This window comes from Ranitomeya variabilis, chromosome 4 (assembly GCF_051348905.1).
Source record: "Ranitomeya variabilis isolate aRanVar5 chromosome 4, aRanVar5.hap1, whole genome shotgun sequence".
Lineage (NCBI taxonomy): Eukaryota > Metazoa > Chordata > Amphibia > Anura > Dendrobatidae > Ranitomeya > Ranitomeya variabilis.
Window position 1 is genome coordinate 541,639,915 of NC_135235.1, and position 27,316 is coordinate 541,667,230.

Consider the following 27,316-nt stretch of genomic DNA (forward strand, 5'->3'; position numbering starts at 1 on the left):
AACAACTATTGAAAAAAACCCTGTTTCCAATCCTATAACTACCAACCAGTCAGGGACAGTCAATTTAAACATGAGCACTCCTAAGATGTACTCTAAATCGTCCAATGAAAAGTTTCAAAACCATTCTCAAACACTATCTGAAGCAAGGAAACATTTGGAAAATATTAAATCTCAAATTAATAAAATAAATGAGGAAAAAAATATAAATAAAATGATCCCTTCTACTAGTTCCAACAGTACATCAAAAAATAAAACGTCTCTATCTGATAAGAACAATTCCTCTCTAGATCTCTCTGATTCTATTCCAGTATCACTATTGGATCTCTCTATTCATGACACGACACCTAGTATGCTGATATCATCGCAAAAAAATGATACATTCCTAGTAGATAATTCCAACATAGCCAACACTGGTACGGTTCCTTTTTTACCCCGGGTTTTCAAAAACTCACACACAAACCAATTCTTTCTACCAAGACCGGGCAAAAGAAAAAGCACTTCAGAGGATCCAGGGGAGGGAGAAAAAAAGAAAGGAAAATTGGTTCACTGATAAAGAAATCGTCCTTTACGGATACGGGAGCAACTTCTAGTATTTTTAACCTATCTGACTATGAATTAACAGAAAATGAAAACTCACTACTGTCTAAAGGCTTGTCCTTTTGTCCTACTAATAATGCAAAGGATTTTGACCTTTTTTTAGACCTCCAAATTTTTGTGAGGAAATTGACTCTAAAGAGACATTTTCTACTAAAAGAAATCAAAAAGACAAATATAGCCGCAGAAGAGAGCCCCAAATAGCCTCAAATAATAACATTGTGATCAGATCAGCAGACAGGGGGGGAGGGATAGTGATACAAAATCGTTGTGACTATATTAATGAAGCTTTAAAAATTCTCTCGGATAATAACTATTATAAGAAAAGTTCATTTAATAACTATGCATCCTCCATACGGAAATATAATGATCTCATTGCAGAAGGATTGACTCTAAATATTTTTAGTAACAAAGAAAAAAGCTTTTTATGCGTAAAAAACCCCAGTATCCCATTCTTTTATTATTTGCCAAAAATACACAAAAATATACAAAACCCCCCAGGCAGGCCCATTATTGCAGGTATAAATTCACTGACTTCCAATCTTGCACTATATATTGATCGAATTATGTTTACACATGTTTTTAATCTTAATAGCCACCTTTGTGATTCCTCCCATTTATTAGTGCTTTTACAGAAAGTTTTATGGAAACCTGAGTACATCTTTCTTACTATGGATGTTTCAGCACTATACTCAAACATCCCACATGATGTTGGACTACTATGTTTTCATCACTTCCTTAAATTTGATAATAGGCTCTCCTCAATTCAAAAAAACTTTCTAATTAAAGGATTGGATTTTATACTAAAAAATAACTATTTTACCTTCGAAAATGAATTTTATCACCAGATCAAAGGGACCGCAATGGGCTCGAAAGTAGCACCTACTTTCGCAAATCTTTTTATGGGGGTTTTTGAGGAATTATTTATTTTAAATGAAACATGGCAGAAACAAATTGTTTTTTATAAAAGGTTTATAGATGACTTGATATTTATTTGGGATAACACAGAAAATAATGTTGATAATTTCATCCAGCAAATTAATAATAATAACTGGGGTCTTTCATTTACTGCCCTTTATGATAATAATAACATCAATTTCTTGGATGTTACACTCTTTATAAAAGATGGCAACATCTGTAGCAAAACATTTTTAAAAAAAGTTGATGCAAATAGCTACATTCATTTCAGCAGTGGTCACTCACTACTCCAAATGGTTAAACAATATTCCAAACAACCAATTCTGTCGAATTAGAAAGAACTGCACTGCTGATATTGATTATAAGGAACAATCCACCATATTGAGTAAAAAATTTCGTGCTCAGAACTATCCCACAAATCTAGTAAAACGAGCCTTTGATAATTCTATGAAATTAAATCAAGGAGCACTACTACATAACAGAGTAAAAAATCCTGATGATAAAAAATTTAAGATGAATTTTATAACACAGTATAACAATGAACATAAAGAAATACGTGATGTTCTACAAAAAAACTGGTACATTCTATTAAATGACCCCGTTCTGAGTAAAGTTCTCTCTAGAAATCCTAAGATTACCTTCCGCAGAGCACCTACCATCAGGAATATTATAGCACCGAGTCGTCTGAAACCCTTAAACAATCCAAGGGATAATCATATTACCAACATAATCAGAGGGATTTATAAATGTGGATCAAAAAACTGTCTATGCTGCCAAAACATCAAACATAAAGCAGACAGCATTATCTCTTTTGCCACCAAAGAGAAATTTATGATCTCTCATTTTCTGAATTGCAATTCAGAATATGTAATTTATGTAATTGAGTGCCCTTGTGGCAAACAGTATGTTGGTAGAACCATTCAACCACTCCATCTACGGCTAAATTCACACAGGCACAACATAAAAAAGGGCCTCCTTACCCATGGACTATCTAGACATTACACTCTAATACATAATAAGGATTTTAATAATTTGAAAATCAGTCCCATTGATCACATCCCTGAAAAGGTTCCCAACAGAACTATGAAATTAAACAGGAAGGAGGTGTATTGGATGTACAAACTAGGGAGCTTGAAACCGCAGGGTCTGAATGAGATCACTGAGGCTTTCATCTAATTTGGTAATATATATATACAGAATTGTCTATGTAATCTCTATTTTCTATAAATGCTAATCTATATATATATTTTTAATTCATGAAAATTATCAAATAATTAGTCTGATGTATTTATTGTCCCTTGATATGAACAATGTTTTTAATTATTTAATTATTTATTTTTTATAATTTAATCTATATATCCTAATTTGTGAGAAACACATTCAGTAAATAATTAGTCTAGTGTGTATATAGCCCCCTGATGTGGTTGATGTTTGGTTTGTACTGGTGTAGATCTCCTGGATTGGAGTGTGGACATATATGTATGTGTATATATATATATATATATATATATATATATGTGTATGTATATATATATATATATATATATATATGTATGTATGTGTGTGTATATATATATATATATATATATATATATGTATATATATATATATATTTTTTTTTTTTTTTATAATGCTCAGTGCCATGTCGCTCCCAATTGAGTTAAATTACTTCCAATGTTTGCCTTGGTAAGAGTGAAGGAGAGGAAAAGAGGAAGAAAAAAGAAAAAAAAGGGAAAAAAAAGGAAACAAAGGAAAGGGAAAAGGGAAAGAAGAAAAAAAAAAAAACGATGTTATAGAATGGAAGAACCCCAAAAGAGAAATAGAGACAATCTGTCCAGGAATTTATATATATATTTTTTTATCTATTTTTTAGTAGTTGTTTTAATAATAAAAGATTTCTTTTTTTAACAATACATTTTTTGTTTAAGGTGGAATTCAAACTTAATAATCAATAGCTTTTATATGCAAAGAAAGGAAAGATGTGGCTCAGTAACCTGGGCATTATGCAGCAGACCTTGGTAACTGGGGAATCTCATCTCACAGGTTCTTTTTTTGCCTTTTTTCATTGAAGAGACATTTAACCTATTAACTTAACCAACTGATTACCATCTCTTTTAATTTAATATCCTGTAAATATAAATTAATGCAAGATTATCATTCAATGAATTCTGTGCCAACAAAGTTGTATTAACCTTTTGTGAACTTTGACACCATATGTCATCTGACCATCTGGCCTTTTTTTTTTTTTTTTTACTCTGTTGGTATTTAAACAATGCAAGCACCTTGTATCTGTATGTTGTATGTGGAATTTCCTGAAGAAGAGGTCGCACTGACCTTGAAACGCGTTGAATAAACCACCTTTTAAATTTATTATCCTTGGAACTTCATCATTAAGGCAGCGCGGATTTAACCCACACCTCCTGCACAGTTTATATTGTCATACGGCCGTTGATCGGCTTGTGGATCTGCAGCAGCCGAAATCGTTACATGCTCTTCATTCAACAAAATCAGGTGAGCAATTCTAAGAAAGCTCTCTTGGTTATCTAAAGGATAAGACCCTATTTTGCGCTTTGTGTCTCCATTTTTTTCCCTATAGCTTCACCTCACCAAACAGACCTACTTCACCACTCTGATCAACGCACTATCCATCAACCCCAAGAAACTTTTTGACACCTTTCACTCCCTCCTCAGGCCAAAAGCACAAGCCCCTATCATAGACATTTGTGCTGATGACCTGGCCTTCCACTTTATAGAGAAAATAGACAATATCGGTCAGGAAATCCACTCCCAATCACCAAGTTCAGTGACTCCCATTCCTCCCTGCACCTCCCCTGGCTCGTTCTCCACATTTGATCCCATCACAGAAGAAGTCTCCAGGCTCCTCTCTTCTTCTCGTCCAATTACATGCACTACCGACCCCATTCCCTCTAATCTCCTCCAGTCTCTCTCTCCAGTCGTCACTACTCACCTAACTACAATCTTTAATCTCTCACTCTCCTCAGGCATTTTCCCATCCTCCTTCAAACACTCTATCATTACTCTGTTACTAAAGAAACCCGCCCTCGACCCATCCTGCACAAATAACTACAGACCGGTCTCCAACCTCCCCTTCATCTCTAAACTCTTGGAGCGCCTAGGCTACTCCCGCCTTACCCGTTACCTCTCCATTTATTCCCTCCTAGACGGTTCACAGTCTGGCTTCTGCCCCTACAATCGACAGAAACTGCACTAATCAAAGTGACCAACGACTTTCTGACAGCAAAATGTAACGGTGAACCACTCTCTGCTCATTCTTCTCAATCTTTCTGCAGCTTTCAACACTGTTGACCACCCTCTCCTACTCTCTAGGCTCCAGTCACTAGGCATTAAGGACACTGCTCTCTCCTGGTTCTCCTCCTATCTTTCTGACCACTCCTTCAGTGTTCTGTTCTCTGGCCCCACTTCGTCTCCTCTTCCTCTCACTGTCGAGGTACCTGAGGGCTCAGTCCTTGGCCCCCTTCTCTTCTCTCTCTACACGGCCCCAATTGGACAGACCATCAGCAGATTTGACTTTCAGTACCATCTTTATGCTGACGACACACAACTATACACGTCATCCCCTGACCTTACTCCCGCTGTACTACAGAACACCAGTGACTGTCTGTCCGCAGTCTCCGACATCATGTCCGCTCTCTATCTGAAACTCAACCTCTCCAAAACTGAACTTCTTCTCCCACCATCTACTAACCTCCCTAAACCTGATGTTTCCTTCTCTGTGGGTGGCACCATAATAACACCTCGGCAGCAGGCGCGCTGTCTGGGTGTTACGTTTGACTCCGATCTCTCCTTCGCATCCCATATACAATCTCTCGCCCGCTTGTGCCGCTTACACCTAAAGAACATCTCTAGAATCCGCCCTTTTCTCACTATGGAAACAACAAAACGCCTCACTGTCGCCCTGATCCACTCCCGCCTGGACTACTGCAACGCTCTATTAATTGGCCTCCCCCTTACTCAACTTTCCCCTCTCCAGTCTATCCTTAATGTAGCAGCCAGTGTTGTCTATCTAGCTAATCGTTACTCGGACGCGTCCGCTGTACGCCAGTCGTTACACTGGCTGCCCATTCATTATAGAATCCAATTCAAAGTGCTTGTTCTCACCCACAAAGCCCTTCACAGTGCAGCACCCCCTTACATCTCCAATTTGCATAGTTTTAGGTGCTCCCTCAAAACATATTTGTTCAGAGCGGCCTATCACATTCCCTAATCAAGGTCATTTTATGTTTGTGTGTAGCCCATTCACTACTTCCATCTATCCCCCACTCCCTGAAGGTGGCTGGACCATCATTGTAAATACATCATTGTAAATACACACCTGTACTTTGTATCTCCCCCACCTCATGGTAGATTGTAAGCTCTCACGAGCAGGATCGTCTTATTGTGCTTTAATTATTGTATTGTTAACGTTGTTACTTATAACTGTTGTGTTTGAAACTGTTAGGGTATGTGCACACGTTGCGGATTTCTTGCAGAAATTTCCTGAAGAAAACCGGAAATTTTCTGCAAGAAATCCGCATTTTTTTTTTTGCGTTTTTTTTCCGTTTTTTTCGCGTTTTTTTAGCATTCTGCAAGCGTAATTAGCTTGCAGAATGCTAAAGTTTTCCAAGCGATCTGTAGCATCGCTTGGAAAACTGACTGACAGGTTGGTCACACTTGTCAAACATACTGTTTGACAAGTGTGACCAACTTTTTACTATAGATGCAGCTTATGCAGCATCTATAGTAAAAGATAGAATGTTTAAAAATAATAAAAAAAATAAAAAAAAAGGTTATACTCACCCAGACATCTCCTCACCGGCATCCGTTCCTCTTCCTATAGCTGGTCTGTGCGCGCAGGACCTTCCGTGACGTCACGGTCACGTGAGCGGTCACATGACCGCTCACGACCAATCACAGGACAGTGACGTCATCGACAAGGTCCTTCACCGCACATCAGCTACAGGAACCGAAGCGACAGCATGCAGTGGAGGCGGGAAGACATCGAGGGTGAGTATAGGACTATTTTTTATTTTAATTCTTATTTTTTGACCACTTATATGGTGCCCAGTGCGTGGAGGAGAGTCTCCTCTCCTCCACCCTGGGTACCAACCGCACATAATCTGCTTACTTCCCGCATCGTGGGCACAGCCCCGTGCGGGAAGTAAGCAGATCAATGGACCCCTAGGTGTGCGGAATCCCCTGCAATTCCGCATTTTAATGAACATGTTGCTTTTTTTTCCGCGATGCGATTTTTTCGCGGAAAAAAAGGCTACATTTGCACAAAAAATGCGGAATACACTTAAAATAATGGGAGGCATATGTAAGCGTTTTTTTCGCGTTTTTATCACGTTTTTATAGCGAAAAAACGCGAAAAAAACGCAAAAAATACTTAACGTGTGCACATGGCCTTATGCTGTAAAGCGCTGCGGAATATGTTGGCGCTATATAAAGATTATTATTATTATTAATGCTAAAACTGACCTGCCATTATGATTCTCTAGGTCATTACAAGTTCATAGACAACAAATATGTATAGGTTCTTTTTTATTTAAGTGGTGAAAAAAAATTCCAAATTTTGGAAAAAATATAAAATAAAAAAAGTGTGCCATTTTCCGATATCCATGGCGTCTCCATTTTTCGTGATCTCGGGTTGGGTGAGGGCTTATTTTTTTACATGCTGACGTTTTTAATGATACAATATTGGTGCAGTTTCGATCTTTTAATCGCCGTTATTGCATTTTAATGCAATATTGCCGCGACCAAAGAAACTTGATTTTGTCATTTTGACTTTAGCAAACAGGTTAATTTTTTTATATTGATTGGGCGATTCTGAACGCGGTGATACCAAATATGTACCGTATTTTCCGGCGTATAAGACGACTTTTTAACCCCTAAAAATTGTCCCAAAAGTCAGGGGGTCGTCTTATACGCCGGGTACGTGTGCACAGAGCGATCCTGGATGGTTCCCAGGGTCTGAAGGAGAGGAGACTCTCCTTCAGGCCCTGGGATCCATATTCATGTAAAGAATAAAAATAAAAAATATGGATATACTCACCCCTCCAACGGACCCTGGACCTCAGCGGTGCAAGCATCTGCCTCCATTCCTAAGAATGCAGTGAGTGAAGGACCTTTCGATGACGTCGCGGTCACATGAGCGGTCACGTGAGCGGTCACGTGACCGCGAAGTCATTGCAGGTCCTTCACTCACTGCATTCTTAGGAACGGAGGCAGAAGCTTGCACCGCTGAGGTCCACGGTCCGTCGGAGGGGTGAGTATATCCATATTTTTAATTTTTATTCTTTATTTTTTACATGAATATGGATCCCAGGGCCTGAAGGAGAGTCTCCTCTCCTCCAGACCCTGGGAACCACACGCCGTATAAGATGACTGGGCGTATAAGATGACCCCCGTCTTATACGGCAGGTATATCCCAAATTCCATATTTTATATGGAAAAGTTGGGGGTCGTCTTATACGCCCAGTCGTCTTATACACCAGAAAATACGGTATATGTTTGATTTTTTTTTTTCATTTTGAATGGGGCGAAAGGAGGGTGATTTGAACTTTTTATATATTTTTTTTAACCCCTTTCTGACATTAGACGTACTATCCCGTCGAGGTGGTATGGGCCTGTATGACCACAGACGGCATAATACATCTAACGCGATCAGCCAAGCTCACGGGGGGAGCGCGGCCTATCACGGCCGTGTGTCAGCTGACTATCGCAGCTGACATCCGGCACTATGTGCCATGAGTGGTCACGGACTGCTCCTGGCACATTAACCCCTGGCACTCTGCGATCAAAGATGATCACAGTGTTTCGGCGGCATAGGGAAGCATCGCACAGGGAGGGGGCTCCCTGCATGCTTTCCTGAGACCCTTGGAGCAATGCGATATGATCGCGTTGCTCCGAGGGTCTCCTACCTCCTCCTCTCTGCTCGCCCAGATCCAAAATGGCTGCAGGGGGCCTTCCGGGTCTTGCAGGGAGGTGGCTTTCAAGCGGCCGCTCAGAGCAGTACCTGTGTGATCTCTGACCTGGCACAGTGCATTGCAAGTGTCAGGTCAGTGATCTGTCACTTTACTGTGATGTCCCCCCCTGGGGCAATGTAAAACAGTAAAAAAATATATATATATTTCATGTGTGTGTAAAAAAAAAAAAAAAAAAATCCTAAATAAAGAAAAAAAAAATATATATATACAGTGGGGCAAAAAAGTATTTAGTCAGTCAGCAATAGTGCAAGTTCCACCACTTAAAAAGATGAGAGGCGTCTGTAATTTACATCATAGGTAGACCTCAACTATGGGAGACAAACTGAGAAAAAAAAATCCAGAAAATCACATTGTCTGTTTTTTTATCATTTTATTTGCATTTTATGGTGGAAAATAAGTATTTGGTCAGAAACAAACAATCAAGATTTCTGGCTCTTACAGACCTGTAACTTCTTCTTTAAGAGTCTCCTCTTTCCTCCACTCATTACCTGTAGTAATGGCACCTGTTTAAACTTGTTATCAGTATAAAAAGACACCTGTGCACACCCTCAAACAGTCTGACTCCAAACTCCACTATGGTGAAGACCAAAGAGCTGTCAAAGGACACCAGAAACAAAATTGTAGCCCTGCACCAGGCTGGGAAGACTGAATCTGCAATAGCCAACCAGCTTGGAGTGAAGAAATCAACAGTGGGAGCAATAATTAGAAAATGGAAGACATACAAGACCACTGATAATCTCCCTCGATCTGGGGCTCCACGCAAAATCCCACCCCGTGGGGTCAGAATGATCACAAGAACGGTGAGCAAAAATCCCAGAACCACGCGGGGGGACCTAGTGAATGAACTATATGAATATCAGAATAGTCCTCTCAATTTTTCAATAATGGCACTTCCAGACATCCTTCCACGTGCGCCCCTGGGGACCGGAGGGCTCTCGATTCATATAGCTGACCTCTGTGGGTATCCCTTTATTGTAAGTACACTGCATTTTAGCCGTATAGTTCCCTCTAGTGATTGCGCCATTTGTGGGATGGATGACTCTGTATTTAGAACAGTGGATACATCGGTATTTGATAGATGCAGTGTTCAGCACATTATAGGATAGTTATAGCCTCTTATCATATATGTATTTCACTATGAATAATATATAAGTATGGCAGCTAAACTTTACTATACCACAATAATCAGCTTTATATGTAGATTAATATATGTATTTTGATAGAATCCACAATCTTGAGCCCATCTGTTCCTTTCCTTGGACACCTTGTTTGTTTTAGTCAAGTCTTGTGTATGTTATTTTTGTTTTATTGACATTAAATAAAGAATATATTTTTTAATACAGTTTTATGGGTCTCTTTATGCGGCAAAGCACATATAAGTCCGCAACAGGTTGAATACTAGTGAATGAACTGCAGCGAGCTGGGACCAATGTAACAAGGCCTACCATAAGTAACACACTACGCCATCATGGACTCAGATCCTGCAGTGCCAGACGTGTTCCACTGCTTAAGCCAGTACATGTCCGGGCCCGTCTGAAGTTTGCTAGAGAGCATTTGGATGATCCAGAGGAGTTTTGGGAGAATGTCCTATGGTCTGATGAAACCAAACTGGAACTGTTTGGTAGAAACACAACTTGTCGTGTTTGGAGGAAAAAGAATACTGAGTTGCATCCATCAAACACCATACCTACTGTAAAGCATGGTGGTGGAAACATCATGCTTTGGGGCTGTTTCTCTGCAACGGGGCCAGGACGACAGATCCGGGTACATGAAAGAGTGAATGGGGCCATGTATCGTGAGATTTTGAGTGCAAACCTCCTTCCATCAGCAAGGGCATTGAAGTTGAAACGTGGCTGGGTCTTTCAACATGACAATGATCCAAAGCACACCGCCAGGGCAACGAAGGAGTGGCTTCGTAAGAAGCATTTCAAGGTCCTGGAGTGGCCTAGCCAGTCTCCAGATCTCAACCCTATAGAAAACCTTTGGAGGGAGTTGAAAGTCCGTGTTGCCAAGCGAAAAGCCAAAAACATCACTGCTCTAGAGGAGATCTGCATGGAGGAATGGGCCAAAATACCAACAACAGTGTGTGGCAACCTTGTGAAGACTTACAGAAAACGTTTGACCTCTGTCATTGCCAACAAAGGCTATATTACAAAGTATTGAGATGAAATTTTGTTTCTGACCAAATACTTATTTTCCACCATAAAATGCAAATAAAATGATTAAAAAAACAGACAATGTGATTTTCTGGATTTTTTTTCTCAGTTTGTCTCCCATAGTTGAGGTCTACCTATGATGTAAATTACAGACGCCTCTTATCTTTTTAAGTGGTGGAACTTGCACTATTGCTGACTGACTAAATACTTTTTTGCCCCACTGTATGTTGTTCCAATAGATACATTTCTGTATCTAAAGTTAAAAAAAACCCAATAAAAGTAGACATATTTAGTATCACTGTGTCCGTAACGACCCGACCTATAAAACTGTCACACTAGTTAACCCCTTCAGTGAACACCGTAAAAAAAGAAAAGAGGCAAAAAACGACGCTTTTTTATCATACCGCCAAGCAAAAAGTGGAATAACACACAGTCAAAAAGACGGATATAAATAACCATGGTATCTCTGAAAACATCATCTTGTCCCACAAAAAATGAGCCATGATACAGCATCATCAGCAAAAAAGTTAGTCCTCAGAATAAAGCGATGCAAAAATAATTATTTTTTTATATAAAATAGTTTTTATCGTATAAAAGCGCCAAAGCATAAAAAATTATATAAACGAGGTATCGCTGTAATCGTTCTGACCCGAAGAATAAAACGGCTTTGTCAATTTTATCACATGTGGAACGGTATAAGCGCCCCCACAAAAAAATTCATAAATAGCTGGTTTTTGTTCATTCCACCTCACAAAAATTTGAATAAAAAGCGATAAAAAAATGTCATGTGCCCGAAAATGGTACCAATAAAAACGTTAACTCGTCCCGCAAAAAACAAGACCTCACATGACTCTGTGGACCAAAATATGGAAAAATTATAGCTCTCAAAATGTGGAGACGCAAAAACTATTTTTTGCAATACAAAACGGCTTTTAGTGTGTGACAGCTGCCAATTATAAAAATCAGTTAAAAAACCCACTATAAAAGTTAATCAAACCCCCCTTCATCACCCCCTTAGTTAGTGAAAAATAAAATTTTAAAATATGTATTTATTTCCATTTTCCCATTAGGTTTAGGGCTAGGGTTGGGGCTATAGTTAGGGTTAGGGATGGGGTTGGGGTTAGGGTTGGGGTTAAGGTTGGGGCTAAAGTTAGGGTTGTGGCTAAAGTTAGGGTTGGGGCTAAAGTTAGGATTAGGGTTGGGGCTAAAGTTAGGGTTTGGATTACATTTACAGTTGGGATTAGGGTTGGGATTAGGGTTAGGGGTGTGGTAAGGGTTATGGCTGGAATTAGGGGTAGGGGTGTGTATGGGTTAGGGTTTCAGTTAGAATTGGGGGGTTTCCACTGTTTAGGCACATCAGGGGCTCTCCAAACGCGACATGGCGTCCTTTAACAAATCCAGCCAATTCTGCGTTGAAAAAGTAAAACAGTGCTCCTTCCCTTCTGAGCTCTCCTGTGCGCCCAAACAGGGATTTACCCCTACATATGGGATATCAACTTACTCAGGACAAATTGGACAACAACCTTTGGGGTCCAATTTCTCCTGCTACCCTTTGGGAAAAAACAAAACTGGGGGCTGAAAAATAATATTTGTGGTAAAAAAAGGATTTTTTATTTTCACGGTTCTGCGTTATAAACTGTAGTGAAACACTTGGGGGTGCAAAGTTCTCACAACACATCTAGATAAGTTCCTTGTGGGGTCTAGTTTCCAATATGGGGTCACTTATGGGGGGTTTCTACTGTTTAGGTACATCAGTGGCCAGGGCCGGACTGGGACTAAAATTCAGCCCTGGCATTTGAAGTTACACAGGCCCACTTGTCACATGGTGACTGTATAATATCTTTGTACACTTGTAGGCAGGGCCGGTTTTAGGCAAAGTGGGGCCCTAGGCAAAGTTTAAAATGGGTCCCCAAATGCTAACATATTGCACATCACACAGAAGCCTTTCTGTTGTATTTACGTGCGCTGAGTTCAGGCCGCTAAACGAGTTTGATCGACAATACTGAAGTTGTTCAATGCTTGTTTCCCGGCCTCTTTCCACCAGCTGAGGAATAATGATGAGACAGAACGATCACTAATAGATCACTAACAGATCACCATACAGTATCATGTTTTCAGCAGCACATCTACAGTTTACACTGGCAATGTGCTGCTGACAACAAGGCTTTTTGTTCCAGCAAAAACAATCCGAATATGCAGCATTTTACTTGTTTAGTAAAATACACCCCATAGTCCTCCATATATTATAATGTGCTCCATAGTCCTCCATATAGTATAATACACTCCCTATAGTCCTCCATATATTAAAATACACTGCTCAGTCCTCCACATAGTATAATACACTCCTCATAGTCCTCCATATAGCATAATACAATCCTCATAGTGCTCCATATAGTATAATGCACCACCACAGTCATCCATGCAGTACAATTCACTTCCCATAGTATAATGCACCCCATAGTTCTTCATATAGTATAACGTATTCCCCATAGTCCTCGATACAGTATAATGCAGCCCACATATAGTATAATGCAGCCACCCCAGAGTATAATGCAGCCACCCCAGAGTATAATACACCAACCCCAGAGTATAATGCAGCCACCCCAGAGTATAATGCAGCCACCCCACAGAGTATAATGCAGCCACCCCAGAGTATGTAACCCCCATAGAATATAATACAGCCCACCTCCCCATAATATATAATGTAGCCCCCCATAGAATATAATGCAGCCCCCCATAGTATATAATGCAGCCTCCCCCATAGAATATAATATACCCCCACAATAGTATATAACACAGCCACATAGTACATAACATGGCCTCCCCCATAGAATATAATATACTCCCCATAGTATATAGCAAAGCCCGCATATTATATAGCACAAACCGCATAGTATACAGCACAGCCTGCATACTATAGCACAGCTCGCGTAGTAGATAACACAGCCCACACAGCAGTATTCAGCACAGACCACACAGTAGTATACAGCACAGACCACAAAGTAGTATACAGCACAGCCCACGTAGAAGTATACAGCACAGTCCACACAGTAGTATACAGCACAGCCCACAGAGTAATATATACAGCACAGCCCACAAAGTAATATATACAGCACAGCCCACAAAGTAATATATACAGCACAGCCCAGAGAACTATATACAGCACAGCCCACAGAGAACTATATACAGCACAGCCCACAGAGAACTATATACAGCACAGCCCAGAGTACTATATACAGCACAGCCCAGAGTACTATATACAGCACAGCCCACAGAGAACTATATACAGCACACAGTAGTATACAGCACAGAGCACAGCCCACAGAGAACTATATACAGCCCACAGTAGTATACAGCACAGAGCACAGCCCACAGAGAACTATATACAGCCCACAGTAGTATACAGCACAGAGCACAGCCCACAGAGAACTATATACAGCACAGAGCACAGCCCACAGAGAACTATATACAGCCCACAGTAGCATACAGCACAGAGCACAGCCCACAGAGAACTATATACAGCCCACAGTAGTATACAGCACAGAGCACAGCCCACAGTAGTATACAGCACAGAGCACAGCCCACAGAGAACTATATACAGCCCACAGTATACAGCACAGAGCACAGCCCACAGAGAGCTATATACAGCCCACAGTAGCATACAACACAGAGAACAGCCCACAGAGAACTATATACAGCCCACAGTAGCATACAGCACAGAGCACAGCCCACAGAGAACTATATACAGCCCACAGTAGCATACAGCACAGAGCACAGCCCACAGAGAACTATATACAGCCCACAGTAGTATACAGCACAGAGCACAGCCCACAGAGAACTATATACAGCCCACAGTAGTATACAGCACAGAGCACAGCCCACAGAGAACTATATGCAGCCCACAGTAGTATACAGCACAGAGCACAGCCCACAGAGAACTATATACAGCCCACAGTAGTATACAGCACAGAGCACAGCCCACAGAGAACTATATACAGCCCACAGTAGCATACAGCACAGAGCACAGCCCACAGAGAACTATATACAGCCCACAGTAGTATACAGCACAGAGCACAGCCCACAGAGAACTATATACAGCACACAGTAGTATACAGCACAGAGCACAGCCCACAGAGAACTATATACAGCCCACAGTAGTATACAGCACAGAGCACAGCCCACAGAGAACTATATACAGCCCACAGTAGTATACAGCACAGAGCACAGCCCACAGAGAGCTATATACAGCCCACAGTAGTATACAGCACAGAGCACAGCCCACAGAGAGCTATATACAGCCCACAGTAGCATACAACACAGAGAACAGCCCACAGAGAACTATATACAGCCCACAGTAGCATAAAGCACAGAGCACAGCCCACAGAGAACTATATACAGCCCACAGTAGTATACAGCACAGAGCACAGCCCACAGAGAACTATATACAGCCCACAGTAGTATACAGCACAGAGCACAGCCCACAGAGAACTATATACAGCACACAGTAGTATACAGCAGAGCACAGCCCACAGAGTACTATATATAGCACACAGCCCACGGTAGTATACAGCACAGAGCACAGCCCACAGGGTACTATATATAGCACAGAGCACACAGTAGTATACAGCACAGAGCACAGCCCACAGAGAGCTATATACAGCCCACAGTAGTATACAGCACAGAGCACAGCCCACAGAGAACTATATACAGCCCACAGTAGTATACAGCACAGCCCACAGAGAACTATATGCAGCCCACAGTAGTATACAGCACAGAGCACAGCCCACAGAGAACTATATACAGCCCACAGTAGCATACAGCACAGAGCACAGCCCACAGAGAACTATATACAGCCCACAGTAGTATACAGCACAGAGCACAGCCCACAGAGAACTATATACAACACACAGTAGTATACAGCACAGAGCACAGCCCACAGAGAACTATATACAGCCCACAGTAGTATACAGCACAGAGCACAGCCCACAGAGAACTATATACAGCCCACAGTAGTATACAGCACAGAGCACAGCCCACAGAGAACTATATACAGCCCACAGTATACAGCACAGAGCACAGCCCACAGAGAGCTATATACAGCCCACAGTAGTATACAGCACAGAGCACAGCCCACAGAGAACTATATGCAGCACACAGTAGTATACAGCACAAAGCACAGCCCACAGAGAGCTATATACAGCCCACAGTAGCATACAACACAGAGAACAGCCCACAGAGAACTATATACAGCCCACAGTAGCATAAAGCACAGAGCACAGCCCACAGAGAACTATATACAGCCCACAGTAGTATACAGCACAGAGCACAGCCCACAGAGAACTATATACAGCCCACAGTAGTATACAGCACAGAGCACAGCCCACAGAGAACTATATACAGCACACAGTAGTATACAGCAGAGCACAGCCCACAGAGTACTATATATAGCACACAGCCCACGGTAGTATACAGCACAGAGCACAGCCCACAGGGTACTATATATAGCACAGAGCACACAGTAGTATACAGCACAGAGCACAGCCCACAGAGAGCTATATACAGCCCACAGTAGTATACAGCACAGAGCACAGCCCACAGAGAACTATATACAGCCCACAGCAATATACAGCACAGAGCACAGCCCACAGAGAACTATATACAGCCGACATCTCTTCTCTTCCTCCCCTCCCCTCCTCCGAGAATGGCCCCACAGTCCAGAAAAAAAAAAAAACTCTCCTCACCTCTCCTCGTGCCCAGCGTTGCTTCCTGGTTCCTGCTCCTGTCTCAGCAGCTGCAGTCTGCCCGGGACACAGCAGGTGCGCGATGATATGACGTCATCGCGCACCCGCAGTGTCAGAGGCAGAGCGGGGAATGATGGGAGAGGAGCGTCTGTAGACGCTCTCTCCTCCATCATTGCATTCAACTGCACCGGCGTCTATACGCCGGTATAGTTGAATGCGACGGCGGGGGCGGCGGATCGAGCGGCCCACCACTGGCTCCGGCCCTTCTGGCATTTGCCAGAAGTGCCCGATGGCCAGTCCGGCCCTGTCAGTGGCTCTGCAAATGCAACGTGACTCCTGCAGACCAATCCATCTAAGTCTGCATTCCTAATGGCGCTCCTTCCCTTCCCACCTCTGCCATGGGCTAAAACGGTGGTTCCCCCCACATATGGGGTATCAGCGTACTCAGGACAAATTGGACAACAACTTTTGGGGTCCAATTTCTCCTGTTACCCTTGGGAAAATACAAAACTGGGGACTAAAAAATATTTTTTGCCGAAAAAAATAATTTTTATTTTCACTGCTCTGCGTTATAAACTGTAGTGAAAAGCTTGGAGGTTAAAAGTTCTCACAACACATCTAGATAAGTTCCTTAGGGGGGCTTCTTGCCAAAATGGTGTCACTTGTGGGGGGTATCAATGTTTAGGCACATCAGGGGCTCTCCAAACGCGACATGGTGTCCTATCTCAATTCCAGTAAATTTTGCATTGAAAAGTCAAACGGTGCTCCTTCCCTTCCGAGTTCTGCCATGCACCCAAACAGTGGTTTATCCCCACATATGGGGTATCCTCATACTCAGGAGAAATTGCACAACAACTTTTAGGGTCCAATTTCTTCTGTTACTCTTGGGAAAATAAAAAATTGGGGGCGAAATATCATTTTTGTGAAAAAATGATTTTTTATTTTTACGGCTCTGCATTATAAACTTCTGTGAAGCACTCGGTGGGTCAAAGTGCTCACCACACATCTAGATAAGTTCCTTAGGGGGTCTACTTTCCAAAATGGTGTCACTTTTGGGGGGTTTCAATGTTTAGGTACATCAAGGGCTCTCCAAACGCGACATGGTGTCCTATCTCAATTCCAGTCAATTTTGCATTGAAAAGTCAAACGATGCTCCTTCCCTCCTGAGCTCTGCCATGCTCCCAAACAGTGGTTTACTCCCACATAAGGGGTATCCGCGTACTCAGGACAAATTTTACAACAACATTTTGGGTCCAATTTCTCCTGTTACCCTTGGTAAAATAAAACAAATTGGAGCTGAAATAAATTTTTTGTGAAAAAAAAGTTAAATGTTCATTTTTTTTTTTTTAAACATGTGGGAAATGTTACTTATTAAGTATGTTGTGTGACATATCTCTGTGATTTAAGGGCATAAAAATTCAAAGTTGTAAAATTGCAAAATTTTCATCAAATTTCCGTTTTTTTCACAAATATACACAGGTAATATCAAACAAATTTTACCACAATCATGAAGTACAATATGTCACGAGAAAACAGTGTCAGAATCATCAGGATCTGTTGAAGCGTTCCAGAGTTATAACCTCATAAATGGACAGTGGTCAGAATTGTAAAAATTGGCTTGGTCATTAACGTGCAAACCACACTTGGGGGTAAAGGGGTTAATATTTTTTTTTTTAATTTTGCTTTTCAACCTGTACCATTAAAGAGGGTCATGAGGAGGTGGAGTGCAGTGATGCCCAAACATTTGACCCACGGTCAGTAGAAAGCCACGTTGGGGGAAGGTCAATTCATGTCTAAAGAGGAGGAGGATAATCATGACGCACAGTTGCTATCAGGTCAACCTAAAATCGCAACTCAGAAGGAGGATCAGATTGAGGAATTGTAAGATGATGTGGTCGATAATGAGGCCACTGATCCATCCTGACATGGTGGCATGCCTAGCAAGCACAGCAGTGCAGATAGGGATTGGTCCATAGCACAAAACAGGCAAGAAGAGGTAGTGGTTTGACCAGAGAGAGAAAGCTGTCAACTGTTATGAATAAATAATATTAATAATATAGCACCATTGATTCCATGGTGCTGTACATGAGCAGGGGTTACAAACAAATTACAGATATCACAGTAAAAACACTAATAATGACAGACTGATACAAAGGGGAGGTGACCCTGCCCCTGCGGGCTTACATTCCACAGAGCCCCCCACCCTTGGCTAGATAACAGGCCAAGGGTGTGTTGTTCCCCAGTATGGCAGTTTTTTTCTGAAATTCCAAAGACAAAACAACTGTAATTTGCATCTTCTGTCAAACCAAGCTAAAAAGAGGCAAGAACACTGCAAGCCTGAACACCACCAGCATGCAAAAGCACGTGGCAGACAAGCACCAAAGTACTCTAGGTGGGAGGAACCCCTGGGTACAAAATCTTTGATGATGAAACCACTGCCCCTTCCCCTGTGTTAACGGCCTCCCCAATCTGCTGTCCATGAAGCAGGCGTTGATGCCTCCTGCCCACAACCTACAGTTGCTCAGTCAGCAACCACGTCCAGTTCGTTCTACCAGCGCAGCATTAACTTGTCCCTGCCCCAGACGTTTAACAGGAAGCAGAAATATCAACCCATCCACCCACAGGCCAAAAGATAAACACCTGTAAAGTAAGCTGCGGAGACACAATCACGTGTTTCTCAACGCAAGCAATGAATAGCCAGGCCTTTCTCCGGGAAGGAACAACCACGGGAAGGGCAGCATCCAATAAAGGAGAATATCCAGTAAAGGAAGACCACCTATGCCAAGCATGGTATCCATCCACAAACAGCTGTTTCGGGGTTTTTGCCCCTCATCAGTGTGGAGTAGGAAACTGGCTATTAGGAGCAGTGCCTGGTGAAAGGCTATGAAGGAACAGATGAATGACCTCGGGGAGACCAAAACATCCAACACTGCGGAGACACCATCACGTGTTTCTCAACGCAGTGATCCAGAACACTGCCCCCATCCCTTATGGGAAATATGCAAAAGCATGTAAAGTAAGCTGCGGAGACACCATCACGTGTTTCTCAACGCAAGCAATGAATAGCCAGGCCTTTCTCCAGGAAGGAACAACCACGGGAAGGGCAGCATCCAATAAAGGAGAATATCCAGTAAAGGAAGACCACCTATGCCAAGCATGGTATCCATCCACAAACAGCTGGGTTAAGTGTTCTGGATCACTGCGTTGAGAAACACATGATGGTGTCTCCGCAGTGTTGGATGTTTTGGTCTCCCCGAGGTCATTCATCTGTTCCTTCAAAAGATAAACACCCACATAGCCAGATTGGTAACCCTAGAAATGTTGCCATTTTGGCTTGTGGGAACTGAGTCTTTCCATGACGTCTTGGCGGTGGCAGCCCCACGGTACTCGATTACCATTCAACACTATTTTTCCCAGTGTGCAGTGCTCAGGCCAACACAGTCAGAGGGAAGGTCTACTTTACCACAGACACGTAGACAAGTTCTTGTGGACAGGTATGCTACGTTTCCCTTATGGCACACTGGCTGAACCTTGTGGAGTCTGGGACAGAGTCAGAGGCTAAAAGATAAAAAAAGTAAATCAATCACCCCTTTATAACCCCATTAGTTTAGGTAAAAATAATAAAATTAAAAAATATATTTTTTTCTGTTGGGATAGGGTTAGGATTGGGGCTAGGTTTAGGGTTGAGGCAAGGGATGGGGTGTGTTGGGGTTAGGGTTGAGGTTACGGCTGTGTTAGGCTTGGAGCTAGGTTTGGGGTTAGAGCTAGGGTTAGGGTTGAGCTAGAGTTAGGGTTGGGGTTAGGGTTGTGGTTAGGGGTGTGTTGCGGTTAGGGTTGAGGTTAGGGCTGTGTTAGGCTTGGAGTTAGGATTGGTGGGTTCCACTTTTTAAGTTCATCAGGGCATCTCCAAACATGAAATGGCGCCCGCCATTGGTTCTAGCCAATTTTGCGTTCAAAAAGTCAAATGGTGCTCCCTCCCTTCTGAGCCCTGCCATGCATCCAAATAGTGGCTTTCCCCCCACAAACAGGGTCAGTAAATTTTTTGTGAGAAAAGTAAAATGTTCATTTGCAGTGTAGTTGTTAGAATTCTCACTTTTTTGTATTTTCTGTCATATTGACCCCCCAAGCTCACTTCAAATGTGAGGTAGTCCCTAAAAGAAATGGTTTTGTAAATTTTGTTGGAAAAATTAGAAATCGCTGGTCAACTTTTAACACTTATAATGTCCTAACAAAAAAAATATTTTTCCAAAATTGTGCTGATGTAAAGTTGACATGTGGGAAATGTTATTTATTTACTATTTTGTGTGACACGACTCTCTGATTTAAAGGCACAAAAATTAAAAGTTTAAAAATTGCAAAATTTTCAAAACTGTTGCCAAATTTCCATTTTTTTCATAAATAAATGCAGGTCATATCAAATAAATTTTACCACTAACATGAAATACAATATGCCATGAAAAAAAAATCACAGAATCAATGGAATCCGTTGAAGCGTTCCAGAGCTATAACCTCTAACCTCTAAATTCATAAAGTGACAGTGGCTAGAATTGTAAAAATTGGCTTGGTCATCAAGTACAAAATAGGCTTGGTCGCTAAGGAGTTAAAAGAGCTTTTCGGAATAAACAACATTCACTATAACTTTCTATCACTGTCCTTATGCTCCTTTCACTCTCCCTACGCTCACACTATGCTCTCCTATTTTACCACGATTGCTATGGTGACAGAATCCCTTTGTCATTTCCCTATCCACAATTGTTTGACCTTCTCTTACACACATTTAGTGTCCTTTTGCAATACCCTAGCCCTGGCTATGACCATTTTGCAACCATTTTAAAGTACCGAAGTTCTGGTCTCCATTGACTCTTATTCGGTTCATTTCCGGGGTAAACTTCGAACCCAAACCAAGCTTTTTATTGTATATTCAGCAAACCCAAACATCCACGGGTTTGCTCATCACTAGAGATGGGCAAACCTGAACAGTAAAGTTTGGTGTCTGTATCAAACACATATCGGACATGAACACAGACTTCACCAGGAAGTCTGTATTACAGTTTAGGTTTGGCCCCAAACCAGACAGGTGGGGGCTTGTATTCTCCGTATGGCAAGGGGCCATGGATATTGCTCCCCCCTGCCTAAAAATAGCAGCCCACAGCCACCCAGAAAAGGTGCGTCTATTAGATGTGGGTAGACACCAGCTGTCTGCTTTAGCAAGGCTGGTTGTCAAAAATGGTTGGGGACCCATGTTGAATTTTTAATTATTTATTTAAATTATTTTAAAAAACAGCAAGGACCCCTCTATTCTTGATAGCTGTCAACTTCAGCAAGGCTGGTTCAGTGTGGCAGCCCACAGCCGTCAGTTTTGCCTGGCTGGTTATCAAAAATACTGGGGAACCCATGCCTTTTTTTATTACTATTTATTTAGAGCGCAGGCGCCAGCTGATGAATACTCCCATCAGTCGCCGCCTGCTCTTACTGTTATTAGCAGCAGCAGGCATTGGCTGATGGTGGCAGTAGTCCCATTAGCTAATCCTAGTGACAGGAGGTAAACTTTTTTACCTCCCATCACAGCTGCGGGCTCACGCTGTCATTTGTGTAGGAACCGTGGCTGTCTGACTGGCGGTAATGATATTACCGCCAATCAGCAGCATTGTTTGCTGTGCTGTCATGTACATGACAGCGTGGCAAACACTGGATGTTTGGGCCCCCTATTCAATAGAATGGGGTCCGGGTACTGTTCTGGTACCCAAACCCAATTTATTAATTTTTTTTAACTGTTTGGCTGAACTCGCTAGACCCCAATATCCAGGGCTCCTCCCATCTCTACTCATCACTAAAAATCATCTCCAGATTTTGGCACTTCCATGGCATTATATCATTTTAACAAAACAAACAAATCTTCTAATTTGCCGGCGGCATGTATTGCGGTGAAGTGACCGAGGGCAAGTTCGCCCATGTATATCCATGATCTGGCTCAGCAAAACTTCCACACCCAGATTCCATTTTATCAAACATATCTTTACTGTTATACATTTTTCCTTAATACAGCGGAACACAATAATAAACAACACAAAATATGCCTATCCACAAAAATAACGTGTAATACAAACTGTCCCTCACTTTCCCTATCCACACGTTACCAGTCTCTTTGCTCCAGAAGGTTATCTTCCCACGTCGCAGGCCTGTCACTGCAGGGAGACGCTCCAGCCGAAGAGAAAAACAACAGGGATTAAACAAAATTCCGTCTCTCAGGTCCAAACTGTAGTCCTTGGGGTACGGCAGGTAGAGGTGGAATGTTCGGCCTCTCAACAGAGGACCCGCTTACAGTTCGTGGGTTCAGGATCTGTGGAGATGTCACCGCTGAGTGCTCTGCAGTGTGGGAGCTGGGAACAATCTGGAAGTCAGCTTTCAAGAGAGGGGAATCGTCCAGGCAATCTCCTATGTCGCATCTACAGGAGGGCACCAGCATACACAGACTTCTCTCTGCACAGAGAAGTTTCCCGGGCTCTCCTTCTTCTCTCCCTCCTTCCTGGTCACATGACATAACAGGGGGGAGCTTAGCCAATACAGTTTGTTTCTCTGTAATCACATTCGGCATAGGTATAACTTCTGGCCACACGGGGGCAGTGTCTGTCACAGATTCTTCTATGTCAATGATAACAGAACAGTCAGAGCCGGCCAGCTCATTACAGCGTCACAGGGAGCCAGCAAGTCCCCTGTGCCACAATACAATTAAGCTGAATTTGCATCCTCGGACACACATCCAGCTGGGATAATCACCAGTGTCGACAGCCCCACTCCACCTCTTGGCCCCGGTGCACCTGCACTGATGGCATATCTGCCCCTGGCTTTATTATATTTTGCGGTAAACATAGGTCATCTAGAACTGAATTTCCATAGATTTGATATTTTGCATTCTAAGGACATTTTTAAGATACCCATAGTTCGTGGTGGACCTTTCTTGGTGACATCTTCTACATCTCTGAAGGGACAGATCATTCTCCAAAGATAAAGTAACAACTTCAATAATCAATTCAACATAACAATTTATCCACCAATGTAAATGATTTGTTTCAGCTATGAAATACCCTCCAAGAAGAATATGTGTGCATGTCCACCCAAGCAAAAGGGATTAATTGTTTATAATCTCAAAGACTATTTGGCCACGAGTGACCTGGAATCAGCATCAGACCGAAGAGAGAAGGAATATAAACATTACAAAAAACGGTAAGACATGGAGTACGGAATTGTCACTGCTATATATAATAAAGCGACTGTAGTAATAACGATGTGATAATCAGTAGTGATGAACAAACGTGCTCAGATGACATGTTTTCTAAGTATGCTCGGGTGTTATCCAAGTATCTTGGGTGTGCTCCGGTAATATGTTCCAGTCACTGCCACTGCATATTTTGTGGCGGTAGACAGCCTCACCACATATGGGAATTGCCTGTTTGGCAATCCCCGCATGTGTTGTGGCTGTCTACTGCCTGAAAACATGCAGCGGTAGGGATTCAAATAAATTATCCGAGCACGCCTAAGATAACACCCGAATATGCTTGGAGAAAACGTTATCCGAGCACGTTTGTTCATCACTAATATTTAGTAATGATGAGCGAGTGTACTCGTTGCTCAGATTTTCCCGAGCACGCTCGGGAAGTCTCTGAGTATTTATGACTGCTCGGAGATTACGTCTTCATCGCCTCAGCAGCATGATTTACAGCTAATAGCCAGCTTAATTACATATGGGGATTATCTAGCAACCAGGCAACCCCCACATGTACTTAGCCTGACAAATAGCTGTAAATCATTCAAACTAAATCTCCGAACACTAACAAATAGTCGGAAGTCACCCGAGCGTGCTCGGGAAAACCCGAGCAACAAGTACACTCGTTCATCACTAATAATTAGCAGTTACACAAACCAGTATCATGACCTTTGAGCTCCCTCCACTGACCTTAAAGGTAGTCTGTCAGCACAGACTAGCTGTTCAAACCAATTGCACACAATCAAGCCACACTTGGCGTGGCCTGACAATTAAGTGCACCTTCCGACCTACAAAAATTCACTTCCAGGAATTCTATCATACGGTTTTTGCTATTTAATCTGAAAGTAGCATAATGTAGTTGTTGAAACCCTAATTCCATGGATGTCACTTATTAGGCTGTGTGCTGTAGTTTCAATACACTTGAAGTTTTATCAACAGAAGATACAGTAAAAAAGGCTTAATCGCAGCTCTTTAAATCAGATGTGGAAAAGATCATTTCATCAAAAAATCCCCAAAATGGGGGTAAGGAGCTTACATTTTGTAAGTGGCACAAGACCACTCACATAACAGAGCCTCCAGTGAGCTGAGTTGGCCTGCAGCTTCCACACCAGTCGCCCTATGTACAAATGCCATTCTCCTGCTTTATGAGCACAGACCTCTTTGTTCCAACCTTCCTCTTCCTTAGGCCTCCTTCACAAATCAGTGTCTCCAGTTCCTGTGGTGATAGTTTTCATATGTACCAAAGACATTTACACCACCTGTGTGAGGGAACACAGGCCAGCGGAACCTAACAGCCAAGGCAGCTGAAAAGCCTGGCACCCCACAGAGTACACAACGGTGCAGTCGCCTACGGCAACTAGTCTCAGGAGGTGGACTGGCATGTTTAGTGACTGTAATCCAGAGGATATGGTTCCTTGCTGCGATCCTGAGGATATTGTGTACTGTGTAATGCTGTGAGTAAAGAGACATTAACATAACAAAACATGTATACTTCATTTTCTGGAACATTTTAAAGGGTCCAAAACACTTTCAGCCATGACTGTATGTATATATGTATAAAATGTAAAAAGTATGAGAGGAACAGTTATGTCCTTCAGCTAACTTGGGCCCATATCTACTAAACCGTTTTCTCCAATGAAAGATTTAACCCTTTTGTACTCAAACAATCTAAAGGGAAAATCTAGAGCATCTCTTCTGTATAGATCTTTTTATATGAAGAAGGAATGAGAGATTTTTTCAATGGGTGTGATTTTCAACTTATTATAATCACTATTGTGGACCATGGAAAAATGGTGTGACAAAAATAAATTATATAGATATGTTACATACATATCTATTTATAGAAATGTCTTGTAATGTTTTCATTTCCTGTTCTGTCCAGATGTCACCATATCCCAGAATTCCAAGTGGAGGAAGTTCACCGACCGCCATATTGGGACACCCAAGTGATGGGTGCTTCAATATGGAAACTGCTGCTGGTACCAACCTATTGCACGGTACCACCAGCGGAACACTGTCGCACCACACACACACACACACACACACCCTCTATACACCGTACACACCACACACACACACTCGCACACACACACTCTCACACACTCATACTCACATTCACACTCTCACACACACTCACGCAGCATCTTGCGCGGTACTACCAGCGGAACACAGTTGCAAACATGCCGCCGCCGGGATCAGCCAAATGATTAACTGACTGTTGCCATCTTTGAACAGGAGGAGCGCATGTGCAGTTTTAATGTGACCGCTGCTATCTGTCTGCACAAAGATGGCGGCGGTCTGATTTGCTGCACCTGCGCAAATTACGAGCAGGTGCAGTGAATCATTTGGCTAATCCCGGCGGCAGATGTGCGACGTGTCTACAGGCAGAGGAAGCCAGTGACATTAAAGGGGTTTTCCCACAAACGAAAGTTAATTTAAAAAATGTACTGTGTCTGACCGTGTACGGAGCATACCACATCTCCTGGGCAGGGGAGAAAGTTAAAGATAATACTGACATTACAACAAGGGATCACAGTGGATTCATTTTGTGAGGTAAAATATTTCACTGACTGTTTTTTTAAAGTATTTTACCTCACAAAATGTATCCTCTGCGATCTGTGACGTTCAGGTCAGAGGGCGCGATGACGTGGTTAGTGTGCGCCCTCTGCCTGAACAGTCAGAGCCAGAGATCGGGAAAGCAAAGCAATGCACAGTGGTGGAATAGGGACAGGTGAATATCGCAAGTTCTGGGGGCCTGGGCCATCGGTGACTCTGGAACCTGACCCCCATAGCGTGCAGGTGTCCCCGCCTGCTCAGGCCCCCGGCATTCGGCACCCAGCGACGAGAGGTGAGTGTCATTTTTTTTCATCGCAGCAGCAGCATACAGGGCATGTTATGCTATGGAGCATCTTATGGGGGCCATCAACCTTTATGGAGCAGCATACAGGGCATATGGATGGGAGCAGCACATGACAGAATGGGGGTGCAGGACGGAAGCAGAACGTTACAGAATGGGGGCTCAGGATTGGAGCTGCACATTACAGAATGGGGTGCAGGATGGCAGCAGCACATGACAGGATGGGAGCAGCACAGATACCACCCTCGCAATGCAATAGCATCAGGCCTCCATCTAGTAAGATATTTGGTGCAGAAACCTTTGTTTGAAATTTACAGAGGTCAGACCTTTCCCATAGTTCTTGACCAAGTTTGCACGAAGTGCAGCTGGAATTTTGGCCCACTACCCCATTCAGATCTTCTGCAGACATTTCAGGTTTCAGGGCTGTTGCTGGGCAACATTGAGTTTCAGCTCCCTCCAAAGATTTTCTATTGGGTTCTGGTCTGGACACTGGCTAGGCCACTCCCGGACCTTGAAACGCCTCTTACGGAGCCACTCCTTAGTTTTTCTTCCCTTTGTGTTTTGGGTTATTGTCATGCTGGAAGATCCACACACAACTCATCTTCAATGTTCTTACTGAGGGAAAGAGTTTGTTGGCCAAAATCTTGCGATACATGACCCCATCCATCCTCCCTTCAATATGATGCAGTCGTCCAGTCCCCTTTGTTGCAAAGCACCCCCAAACTATGATGTTTCTCCCACCATGCTTCATGGTTGGGACAGTGTTCTTGGGATTGGAG

The 27,316-nt window shown here is 42.6% G+C and overlaps 1 protein-coding gene across 2 annotated transcripts in view; it reads left to right on the forward strand.

Annotated features, from left to right (window-relative positions):
* B4GALNT2 (beta-1,4-N-acetyl-galactosaminyltransferase 2 (SID blood group)) overlaps window positions 1–27,316 on the forward strand; it is a 300,997-nt gene that overhangs the window by 138,333 nt on the left and 135,348 nt on the right. For both annotated transcript variants that reach the window (XM_077252490.1, XM_077252489.1), the window contains exon 2: window positions 23,491–23,640. In XM_077252490.1, the coding sequence (XP_077108605.1) occupies window positions 23,491–23,640 (150 nt within the window). The remainder of the gene's footprint in view (window positions 1–23,490; window positions 23,641–27,316) is intronic.